Consider the following 13,305-nt stretch of genomic DNA (forward strand, 5'->3'; position numbering starts at 1 on the left):
AAACGACATGATTTGGGTAAATATAACATTTAACCATTTCGTTAATGAATCACATCTAAATAAAACTTTGAGATGAGAACTGAAGCAATTCAGTTAAAGAATTTTGCAAAAAATATATTCAATTTGGAAGGCAAGATTTTACCTACATATTTATCACTATGACGAATCATTTCAGAAAATTGTCAGTATCAAGCACAATGAAGTGGTAAGACAAAGTTCTGGAATAGGAAAGGTGAAAAATCTAATTGAAATTTGAGCACACAAACACTTACATAGAGTCAAAATGAGTTTGGAAGGAAATGTAGGCCATCTGCTTGCGAAACACTGAAAAGTCAAACTCACAGAGCTTATGGAAGAAGAATTGTCAAGCTGAATTTCAGGTTTTCAAAGAAAATTACTATGGTATAATGTTCTCTTCTCTAGCTCACCACTAATTTGCTTTCTCAATCTTACTTCACCCTTTCATTGTCATATGATGAAGACATCCATTTTTATTTGCTGGACTGCATCTGTTTCTATTTTGATAGTATATCAGTTCAACCATTCATCCATGAGACAAATATTAACCGACTGCATTTGTGCATAGTAATTATTAACATTTGACTATTTCATGCTTAAGACTAAGAAAAAAAGCTTACTGAAATTTTAGACAGAAAACAATTCCTTTTTATTCAGTAGCAAAAAGCTACAGAAAACTAGGCATGGATAACATGGTTGTTATTAATTCAATTTCTCCAATGATATCCATAAAATATATGTCTCTATTTCTTTAATATTAACACCATTTGGTTACTGAAATTGCATTATCTAATTTAGACAATTATCACCTTCTCATGTGGATTGTGAAGTTTCTTGCAAGAATCATTTTTGGTACAAATAGTATGGTGAATGGCATAATGAAATTGAACTTCCATTGCATGATCATGATGTCATGTCATATGCCAACCAAGTTAAGCTGCGATCATGCCCCTGAATAATAGATGTAGCCAACTATACACAGAGGCACAGCATGCAGCAAACATGCATGCCAATGCCAGTACAAGATCCACATGGAATGACACACTAGTTTGGGATGGCATCACTGTGAGAATCAATAATTCTTGCTTCCAGCACTTGTAGGTTTCAAAGTCAGCAAAAAAATAAAGCTATACCTGTTTCAGTAATATTTATCACAGAGATTGACAAGGAAATTATTAACATAATAAAATATTGACAACAAAAGAAGGAATTGGTACCAAGGAATCCTGTATTTTGTTGTTAAATCTGGTAAGAGTCGGATCTCTCCAACGGCTGTTAGGTTGGTTCCATCTGCTGGACCATCGCAAAATGAAGTCATTCCCATTGATGCCATAGTCAACCCTACTCCTGAGTTCTTAACAACTTCATAGAATCGCCTTACTGGTATTACCTGAGTTAAAGCACATCAAGCAAATATAATCCTGCTATAACTTAAGATGCAGTAATCAACAAAAAGGATCATTTACATAACTAATCACATCCTCTTGCCAGGCACGACAATATAAATAATTTAATTATTTGAAATAAATTTATTAGTGTGAACTTCATTTTATGCCATGTAATACATGTAGTGACTTTCATTATGGCATCATCTGGTACACTAATGAATAGAATACATGTCATGCCCATAGCATCTCAACATTTAAAGACGTTCATTACACCTAAGGCATTTGTCATCTTTATAGGAACTCAACGCTTAAGCAACAGGATATGCAGCACTCTTAACACTTGTTTGTTACCCACCTTTATGCTTGTGTTAGGTTCAGTCCATCCAGTTGGAATCCATTACTAGATAGACTATCTTCAGTATAGTTCATTTTGTGGCATATTTTTTAACTGAACATAGTATAGATATTCTTGAGAAAGAAAACTTCAGTATAATGGTGAGGTTCTTTTTTGCAACTTGAGTGTCAAGAGTTTGGGTCATTGAAACAAACTCCTTGCTTGCAAGGTTAAGGCTGTGTATTGACCCTCCATTTTGGCAGGAATCTCAAGCACTGAACCACCCCTTTTAAGGACAGAATTAAATAACCTTGGGCAAACAACCAAAAAGCATGAGTCCTCACTCTTCAGATGTGATTTGGAGAATATCATAGGTTGCAAAATATGCAGTGTCAAACTTTGGGCACAATCACAAGTGTAAATTATCAAAAGGCTATGTCACAATATATGATGTATACTACTAACAAGAAGTCAAACTATCTAAATGTCAATGTGGATTAGTTTATCAATGGCACATATATCTATGAATATCAATACCTAGAGTTGAATGGCATCTTGCCTCTCTAGCTGACTTAGTTTTGCCAAGGATAAATTCTTGTCAAACATAATGATACAACAAACAAAAGACAACTTATTAAATTCCAGCCATGACAGAACCTAATGCAACATAAAGATGGAAAATCACAAAACTTGTGTCTAATTGATCAAAATATGTTGAAGCTTATACTATGATCTAATAAGTTCACAATATGTATCCCCTATCTACGAGGGCATATAATTTTAAACTTCATCAAATTGCTTTTGTTGATAAGTATATTTTATGATTTTAAAATAATTGGTTTTCAATTTCAAACTAACAAAAAAAAAACAAAGGTAGCTTATAAAAAATAGAATGGCATGTCCCTTATTGATGACAGATTCTATCAAAAGAATTACTCACACGACATCTGTGTTGAGCCGATGTATCTATCCAAATAATACGAACAAATGCTATACCATCTGGGTGTGAAGTAATCATAGAAGTCTTGTTGAGAGATATTGAGCTTTGGACAACACCATGCAGTTTGTAAAGCTGTAATGAGTTCCTTCTAAAGATATCCTCAGTTGCTTCTAAAGCCTCAGGAAGAGTAAGATCACCATCATCACATGCAGTTGACAAAACACTGAAAACTACTTCACGTGCCCGCTTGGCACCTATTAAATTAGGTCAGATCAACATTAACTTCAAAAATAACATACTAGAGAATAGACATTATCCAAGTTTAGCAATAGAGAAGTTCTAGATTATCAAATTTTGATCAAGAAATTTTTGGGCACAAGCTCTGTAAAAAACCAATCTGTTTTCTATTAGTAGATAAAAAAAAGTCATCTTTAGCATCATAAAGAGAAGACTTTTGTAAGTTAACCACAAAATCTCAAAAATCATCAAATTAACAATATCATGATTTTCTATTTGATGGTCAAGGAATAAGACTTTCATGATATTATTAACAGGCTGCAGACATTAGCACGTAGAGTTGTTTGGATACAAATATCAATGTAAAACAGACAAGCATGTCATTAAAAAATGGATGGGGGCTAAACAAGTAGAGTTGTTTGTAATACAATTGTTTGCAAACTTTGTATTCATAGGGCCGATTACAGCTAAACTGGGACTAAGATGTTCAATTCTGATTGGTGGTAAAATTCTGAATGGGGGCTAAACAAGTATCAATGTAAAACAGACAAGCATGTCATTAAAAAATGGTTGGGGGCTAAACAAGTAGAGTTGTTTGTAATACAATTGTTTGCAAAGTTGTTTGCAAACTTTGTATCCATAGGGCCGATTACAGCTAAACTGGGACTAAGATGTTAAATTCTGATTGGTGGTAAAATTCTGAATGGGGGCTTAAAACATTAAAAAAGAAAGAAAGCATGGAAGACTCTTCACAACTTTTGGCTATTACAACCGTGTAAGCAATAACATATAATTGCTACAGACAAGTTGAAGACAAATGACAATTCTCATTAAATGATATAAAAACTTTTAGGACGTACCTAAAAAGAAAGTCTCAGGGAAGGCATAGCCATCAGAACTGAACATCACCTACAAGTATATTTCTCATCAGACATAGTAATAGTAATCATCATTCAGTGACCTACAAATAAGACAAGGAAATATCGTCCCTTAAAAACTTAGGAAGCTTGTGTACACTAAGTGACACACACCACTATGAATTGTCAGTATACAAGTACCATAGAAACAAATTCATCACATCACAAATCATGAAATGTTGAATGAATAAAACCGTATGCAATTTCTCATCTACTTAATCTTTAAAGATATAATAGTGGCTCAAAGCCTCAAACTACCAAGTGACAATGTTGATATCAAAATGATTACAGACTAATATTCTGAAGATGCATCTGTAAGTTATTGATTTTCAAAGCAACCTATGGCCTGGTTCTTATCCCAGCAGAGAGCCATCAATTGTCGGATACTTATTAGAGAGAATTGTGTTTTCTTTCTTCTTTTACTTTTATGTTATAGTAAATGAATAGTTTTTATTAGTATAATATATATTACACCCCTTTTCTCTAACAAACAATTAGATTAATTCGATCTATAAAATAGGCTTGACTGTAATTGAGTTTTGTAGGAAAAGGAAAGAATTCCTATTTTCTATAACCCATTATAGATGCTTATTTGTAGAGAATTTCTTCAAAGATTGGGAAGATCCAATAAATTTAGCAATATTCATAGCACTAATAGGCCTTGTTTACTAACAAATGCATGGCACGTGGAAATTTGAAGCTTCCAACATTTTACTATTTTAAGATACAAGAACAAAGACAAATCTTTAATAGAATTCCCTTAAGAATACACATCCATAACAATAACATGGAATCACTTTAATTAGTGTAGACATGGGGACAATCTTTTCCTGTATATATTAGAAAAGTTTATTTTACAATTTTTATAAGTCTAGTTTAGGTGAGTTTGGTGGAACTCACCAAAATGCAATTTCTATAGTTTTTTTCATAAGTCTAAAACTGAGATACAAATTTTGCTTTAATTTACACAAATAATGGCTAGGTCTATTACATCTAATCATACGTGGCATGGAAAGGGACCTCATTTGAGCTGATTTGGTGAACCTTCTGACAACACATTCACCCTTTTCTTTAATATGTTTATCTTTTGTCATGAGTGGATGATCCCTTTCACTTAATTTAATTGAGTGGAACATACGATAAACTATTTGTAGTTTCACTATAGATCATACTGTAATTGATGATGGTAGTACATGGGCAGAGTTTGGAGAAAATACAAGATCTTATCACATGCAGGCACTAGGCAAAAAAAAGTCTTCAGATTGAAAAAAGTAGAGCAGAAAACTTCCCCAATGTAATAAACAACAGAAACCTTTTGGAAAATAGAAGGGTGGACCAGACTTAGATGAGAAAAAGCTTCCGAGAAGCAAGTTAAAAGAACAGAATATATTTTAATAGGCACACATCAATAACCTGCTGCTTATGATGGGTCTAGGGATCAAGATGGTGAAATTCACCCCACATTCACAGTTAAAATTATTACTTCACATGCACAGTTGAATTAATTACTTAAGCAAAAGATAGTGGCAGTATGAGGTTCAACAATATAGAGGTCCTACTGGCACCTCCATGTGCAGTATTAGTAGTGATTAAGTTCTCTCAGCCTCGATAATGATTGCGAAGATTAGGTCATCACTTCAATACAGTTCCTCAGGGGACAGAAAGCATGAGGAGGATGTTCAGGACTTTTACATGGATGGAGTCAAGGTGGAAGGCCCAAATATCAGAGACACAAATCCTATTTTATTCTTATGACAAGAAAAATAGAAAAAAAAAATGGTTGCCTTGTATTAGAGTGGTTCCACTTCTACCACATTAACCATTTGTTATACCGATGCGGCGATGCCTTCTTCAGGCCATATCTACCAGCATAAAGACTTGAACCTTGTGTAGAACTGAAGACCCTAAGTAGCATTATGGGTTGAAAAGAGGTTGATAAATTTATGTATGTCTTGTTTAAGAAGTAATGAAATCTTGTGGGGTTATCCAAATGTGTGAATATTAGATGAGGTCAATGAGAATAAGCACAATCATCTTCATGATCTATTGTAACCAATAAATAGTGTTCCATAAGATGACATTTGAACTCTATGGTGTCCATTGCATATATCAACTGATCAAGAAAATTCTCAAAGAGGTTAAGGAGAGATATATTGTGTATGTGATGATTGATACCAAGGTCTGCCATACCGATGTGTACCGCCCGGTACGGGCGGTATGTACCGGTCCGAGAGGCGACCGGTACTCGGACCGCCCTCTACCGGGCGGTACACCAAAAAAAGCCTGTATCAGGCGGTAACGATCGAAATTTCGACCGTTACCGCCCGGTACCATTCGGTAACGGTCGATTTCGACCGTTACCGCCCGATACCACTCGGTAACGATCGAAATCGACCGTTACCACACTGTAGCAGTGCTCGAGGAACTACCGATACCCAATGGTCACACTCGTCCGCCCAACGTGCAAAGGCAAAGGGGAAGGCAGTAGCATCAGTTGCATCGTTGGAAAGAATCGAGTCGGGCGACGAGACACCTTCACAATCACATTCTCTTTCTCGTTCGGTCCAGAGACATGATAGCAACACGGACAACAGTGCCTCATCAAATGATGGCTGTGATATCGGGCAGTCGTTGGTCTCGTCTGCACAACTTGAGGGTGGTGAATGGACTGAGGAGCAATATTTTACACATACCACTCAAGATTCAGATCATGGAACTCAACAAGGTACTGGTCAAGTTTATGCGCGGAAAGGGAAGGAGAAGGGGAAGGGGAAGGCAGTGGATGAATATGAACAAATGCGACAAAGCATACATGATATAGACACAGAAAGAGACTCATCGTATTCACAGCCATCGTATTATGAAGAATCATATGGGCAACAACAGTATGGTGATAGTTGGTCATCCTTCTCTGAGCAACAGCATGATACAGAACAACACCAATATATGCCTCAAGAGCTGCCTCGGACAAATATGATTTATGACGATCAATCTACAATCAGTACCACATTGATGCATCAATGGCATACGGTGTATCAATACACTATGTCATGGGATCAATTTCATGATTGGGTCCAACAAACGTATCATATTGATATGTATCGGATCGAGGACCCCGATCTACCACCCGTGGAGGCCCGTCGTTCGTTTTGGTGGTAGAATTAACAATCAGGTATATCTAGATATATGATTATTTAATTCATTTGAATTTTAGAGTTTATATTGTAACAAAATAGTCTAACAATTCAACTGATTTTTCTATAGATATTTCAATCTATAACGCGCTGAAATACGAACCTCGAACAAGACTACCTCAAAACCCGAAAAAGATATGTGATGCTATTTTTACCTAATTTACATTGATTTTGCTAAACTTATACTATTACTATATTTATTTGTAACTTGAAAACTCTATCCTAATTTTTTTTTTAATTTTCAGGTATTTTCGGAGGGATAAATCGGTGAAATCAGGTGTACCGCTCGGTACACCTCGGTATACCGCTCGGTACGCCGTACCGTACCGTACCGAGCCAACGTCGAAACGCCGGTACGGTACGGTTCGGCGAACCTTGATTGATACTATGGTTAAATTTAGAAAGACAGTTGAAATTTTCACGAATCATGATCACCTATCCTGAACAGTGAACACCTTGTGCAGTCCATTGCATCATACAAATGATAAGTAAACTATTAATCAGAAAAAGTTGATGAAAATTGCGAATAATGCACAATTGGTTTCTTCAATCCTTAGTAGTCATCATTGGATGCAGTCTGATGAAGAATCATAGACACAGCTGATCCAGGTATAGTGATAATACCTGTGATCACTTTCATAAAATCAAACAAAAAAAAAAAAAGTTGAGGTTAAGGGCTTGTTTGAAGCTGAAGAATGGAAGGTATATCTTGGCACTACTTCAATGAAAAATAAGCTGAGTGTATCATGTCAACCAAATGTAGAGAGTTGATGAGGCTGGCCTTTGTTATGGATGCGGACCTACACATCTTATGTACACTTCTTAGGCTCTAAAAAAAAAAAAAACACTTCAAATAGTCTAATGTAGACCACGGTAGTAGCCAATGGTAAGGATGGTTAATACTCAATACCTTAATCCATCTTACCAATACCCTCATACAGTCTTACTCAGATGATGGCTTGATACTTATCCTTCAATATGAGATTAATGGGTTACAAATAAGTTCAATAGGTGTAAATTGCAATATAGTGATTTATATTAGATACGAGTTCTAGTTAAAGAGTGCATTTGCATTTAGAGAGGATTGCGAGTCTTTGGTGAGGCTGCTATAATCAAACTACAGACCCTGTTAGAAATAATGTTAGGTCAATCCTTCAAATTACACAGGCACATGTGACATTATAGCAATCCTAACCCAACCATATTGCATTAACTAAGTAGCAATTACAGAGTTACAGAGTACACTGTTACAATACAAAACTTTAACTCATCATTTAAAGAAAAGAAGTTTTAACTGGCATGTAGTGATAAACCACTTAAAACCAAGAAAGAATGTGTGCAAGTCTAACACACAAGATATAGGTTTTGTTCAAAGTGATCAAGGCCCCATGTTGGTGAAGAACTGGTAAACCAGGAAGATCACTATAGTTGACGTCCTGTCACGAACTTAACTGGAATTGCCTAAGCCATGAGGCACCCTTGCGGCAAAGTCACGAACTTAGCTTGAGTTGCCTAAGTCATGATGCGCCCTTGCGATATGCGTCTGCAAAGGATCAGCCAATTTACAACCTCACTCAGGTCCCGAAGGACCTGTAAAAGAGAAAATTGATTAGTTCAAAAATAGCAGTGGACAAGTCTCGACGTCTCATGAAAAAGGAAGTTTTACAAGCAATTCAGCGAGCACCTTGCGTGCATGAGAGAAAAGAGAGGAGAGAGGAAAACAAGGACTTTAGAAAGTTGAACGGACACAGTTGCAAGTCCGCAAACAACTGCTCCCCGGGTGTTGGGCGCGAAGGCAAGTTCCCGTCAAGTTGACGTGCTATCACGGACAAAACTGTAAACGGGGTGTTTAATGTAATGATCATGTATGCCCGTGTCTTTTGATTTGTTCATGCTTTACACAGCATGTAGAAGGATGGTCGAAGGCTTAACAATCCCAATTTAGTTGAGTTTGGTGATCATTTTAGGCTTGTAAATAAAGGTTGTGTCATTAGAACACTTGTGGGAGATTTCAATCTGTAGTAAACCATTTTGGATCCTTTGTTGTGCGACCGTTTAAAGCTTGTAAAGTCTGTTTGTAATTTGCATTGGCTATGAAATATTTTCTAAAATGATTGCTTGTGGATCCTGAGTGAGGCGTTTTCTCTAACTCATTTTCTCTTTTTGTAAGTCCCAAGGGACCATATGAGGTTTCGGGGAGGCTGGCCTTTGTGAACGGACATGTAAGGGTGCCGCACGACTTAGGCAAAACCAGCTAAGTCCGTGACAGATGGTATCAGAGCGGGACAAACACTTATAGAAACACTTGGCATGCAAACGTGAGGGACCTAGCGGGACTGCACTGAGAGCAACTAGCACGCACGACCGTTTGGGGGAAAACGAGCATGGAGATGTACGGAAAAGGAGTCGCTCAAAGGAGCAGGCATCTGAGATTGGCATTCACAGGAATGACCAACCCTTCGCGCAAGAGGCACCATGAGGACAAGCAAGCTGGGAAGAATGCGTAGCGCACAAAGGTTGGGAAGGCTGAGTTTGAGCTACGGCTCAATGTTGGCAACCATACTTGATGGTGCCCAAGGCAAGCGAGGCGCTTGGTAAAAGATGAGACCATGTAAGGAGGAATATGTTGTCTAGCGACTGAAAGTGTTGTGCAAAGCTCACAAAGGTGAGGGGAATTGCTAACTCGAAGAATTCGATACTCGTGCAAAGGCTTGTATACGAACGATGGAGTGTTCGTGGCTATCCCAAGGCGACCGAAATTCGACGCCATGGAGCATTGAAACTTTCTCTTCAGCATGAGAAGGATACGTCCGTAGGAGGCTAAAGTGTGCAGCGAGTTCAGTATGTTGCTAGGCCTTAAGGGGTGCAGCGGGGGCTGTATTGACATGGAGTCGCAATCTAGTAAGTGCATTTGCAGGAGGCAGAACAATGCACAGTTTGTTCAGCAAGGCAGAGTAGTCCAAGGGGATGGTGATCTCCGAAATTTTCAGAGATAAGGAAGCGAAGAGAAAAGTTGCTCCAACGGGACAAATATCCAGAAGGGATTAGTCCTGGCTCTCTAGAGGGAGAACCATGTGCAACGGACTGCACATGTTAAGGAGGAGTACCTCAAAACAACTTCACAAAGCTCAACGGACCGAGCGAGCGGCGAAGAGTCATCGCATGATCTCGCTTGAGATAATGCATTGTAAGATCAAGTGAGAGAGCAACCCAAAGCAACACAAGATGAAGGTACACTTAGAGTCGATATGAAGATCGAACTCAACGAAGGGCTGACTCGTGGAATGGTGGGCACGAGGGCCACCATCAACTCAATGCAAAACGAGGAACGGAGCAACTTGGGTGTAACTTGGCGAAGTACCCAAGCCGCATTTAGGGAGCCAGTATAGAAGATGAAACATAGAGCTGAGGCACAGAGCTTTCCTTGGACAGAGGTCAAGGACATGAACTTTTGTAGAGGCAAGAGCGAGATCATGTCATTCCATGGGTTCTTCATTCTGATGGAGCAGACTCATCTTGCATGGTGCCAAAGACGAAGGGAGCTTCTGGGCACATGCACCTTATCTCGAAGAAGCATTTGATGGAAGAACTAAGGCGACTCAACTTACGGAGGCGAAGTTGGGTTCAGAAGGCCTTGGCACGAAGAAAGAGGACGCGAAGGCGGGTACTCTTAAAGAATATGCCACAGTGCTTTCATTCAAGTTGCAATGAAGGAAGTGGTGCGTAGCGAAGATTGTGCCAGTAGGGGCAAGGCCCAGGATCCAAACAATGGTGCACCAATTTCAGCGAAGTCGATGGACTTCGGGAGCTACTAGACGACGGACTATCCTAGAGCGATGCTTCGTCTAGATGTGACCCGAGAACGGATGAACGAATGTCGATTGTCAAAGGAGCGAACATAACCGAAAGTGGAAAAGGCCTTGCGATGTGTTAGCAGAGGCCACACTTGGTGAGATCATAATCCGAGTTCATCCCACAAGGATCAAAATGTAATGAAGATGTCACGAGGAGGCGATATGATGCAGCGGATCGTAGTGTAACAGTTCGTGGTAATGCGATACACACATTTTGTCCCGTGAGGGACTATACCATATGGAGGTATGATCGAGAGCTACTGGGAGCTCCACTTTGGTGAATAACACGACGGCAAAAAGGGCTATGGATTCAAGGAGTGAAAGTCATGGTACCGCAGAGGCGGGTCTTTCGTGCATGCATCGAATTTTGCATCAGATGAAAGCCTTAGTCATCAGCATATGAGGGCTGTGTACCACTGAGGGAAAAGTTCGAATGCAAGTACCAGTGAGTCCCATGGGTGGGACTTGATCATGTAAAGGTATGATCAGAGCAGCTGGAGAGTTGGACTGCTCCAGAGCTCATATTCGCTTAAGGAAGCCTGGTAAGTCATAGGACAAGGCCGAGTAAGCGAACGTTGCTATTAAGGAAGCTAAGGAGAACAAAATCGGTGCTAACCTTGCAACATGATGGCAGAGGCCATACATGAGAGTTGTAGTCTGTCTTTCCATCGACTAAGGGGAATTGCTTGGAGAACATAGAGGTGTTGAATCAGGGGGTCGAAAGGGACGAGAAAGCGACGGTGAGTCCAAAGGGACTTAGCTACCCAAAACCAAGCATCGGTTAGAATGGAGGTGGACTCGGATGAGTGCCACAGAGACAACTACCGATCGTGAAGAAAGGGATATAGATGTGATGCGACTGATAGTAGGGCCATGGGCATGGCAGCGCCATGGTACCGCAGAGGCGGGACTTACGTGAAGTCATTGATCCCTTGCTCTCATTGAGGGAGATCGCTTGGTCGTGAAAGGGGCCGAGGAGGTGGAGCATGCTGAGGCAAACTCCAAGTGCCAAGACAAGGCTGAAGGGTAGAGGCCAAGGAACTTCGTAAGACCGATGTCAACGAGCTTCTCATCAAGATAGCCGAAAGTGAAGGACTTCAGGTCATGCAAAAGTGCATGACCAAGGAACGAAGTAGGCAGTACGCGATGCTATACCTTTGCTACTCAGTGGAGTAGGCGGTAGGGTTGATAGAGAAGACGGTACAATCCCAGAGGCGACCAAAACTATTAGAGACTTACTCCAAGTTGGGATGAAAACTTCCTGCATTCCAGAAGTTCGATGGCATTGAGAAGGTGAATCACAGTAGCTAATTCAACGCAAGGAGGGCAAACACTTCGAGTGCTCCAGAAACCGAGTATCCCAATGAGCAAAGAATGGACAAGTGAAGTCAAATAACCTTTGCCTTCTCAACTCTTAAGAGAATGGACAAAACCGAGTATCCCAATTCTCTTATCTATTCAGTAGAGGAGCTCTGCACATATTCAAAGACCATTCGAAGAAACCAAATGGAAGATAATAGTTGTCAAATCCTCACCAATGGTGATCAATGCTACTGAGAGTAGATTATCCGCTTTATTTCCTAACAGAATGCCAATCGAAAGTGGAAGTGATGTGAACCTACTTGGAAGTGACAACTAAGTGAAAGAAGAGTCGATGGACAAATTTTGTGGAGGAAGGACTTAAAAACTTCAAAAGTTTGCAAGGCGATGCTCGTTAAAGCTCCAACAAGCAACCACCCAGTTCAAGCAACATGAGGCATTTAAGAGACTAACAAATAGTGAGGATGATCTTTTCCTTCATCTGAAGGATCCGTAGGAACAAACAGGGATCAACACAACTCAGTCAACCCCACACTAGAGTCAAAGTCATTGGCGAGTTGAAGCAACATGACAGATCAAAAGTTCGACTACTCAATAACAGCAACGGAGAGCAACTGGGAACCAAGAAGCGCGTTGCAGCTGCAGCAGAAGATTGAAGACTCGACAAATGTGAGGAGTTGCAGTGTCGACAAAGGTTTCGACGAGGATGTCGAAGGAATAAGTGGGGGAGAATGTCACGAACAAAACTGTAAACAGGGTGTTTAATGTAATGCTCATGTATGTCCGTGTTTTTTGGTTTGTTCATGCTTTACACAACATGTAGAGGGACGATTGAAAGCTAACAGCCCTAATTTAGTTAGGTTTGATGGGCATTTTAGGTTTGTAAATACAGGTTGTGTCATGAGCAAGGTTTGTCATACCGTACCGTACCGGCATTTCGACTCGGGCTCGGTACTGGTACGGTACGGTGTACCGGACGGTCCGTGTACCGCTGGCCTGTCGGACCTGTACGTACCGCCCGTACCGGGTGGTACGATCCGGTATGGCAGACCATGGTCATGAGGACACTTGTGGGAGATTTCGGTCTGTAGTGGATTGTTTTG

At 39.8% G+C, this 13,305-nt stretch overlaps 1 protein-coding gene across 1 annotated transcript in view; it reads right to left on the bottom strand.

Annotated features, from left to right (window-relative positions):
• LOC135619126 (protein fluG-like) overlaps nucleotides 1-13,305 on the bottom strand; it is a 28,186-nt gene that overhangs the window by 7,519 nt on the left and 7,362 nt on the right. The window contains exons 8-10 of the mRNA XM_065120824.1: nucleotides 3,778-3,826; nucleotides 2,681-2,934; nucleotides 1,236-1,408 (exon numbers count right to left, since the gene is read on the bottom strand). Of these exons, the coding sequence (XP_064976896.1) occupies nucleotides 1,236-1,408; nucleotides 2,681-2,934; nucleotides 3,778-3,826 (476 nt within the window). The remainder of the gene's footprint in view (nucleotides 1-1,235; nucleotides 1,409-2,680; nucleotides 2,935-3,777; nucleotides 3,827-13,305) is intronic.

The sequence above is a fragment of the Musa acuminata genome, chromosome BXJ2-8 (assembly GCF_036884655.1).
Source record: "Musa acuminata AAA Group cultivar baxijiao chromosome BXJ2-8, Cavendish_Baxijiao_AAA, whole genome shotgun sequence".
Classification (NCBI taxonomy): Eukaryota; Viridiplantae; Streptophyta; class Magnoliopsida; order Zingiberales; family Musaceae; genus Musa; species Musa acuminata.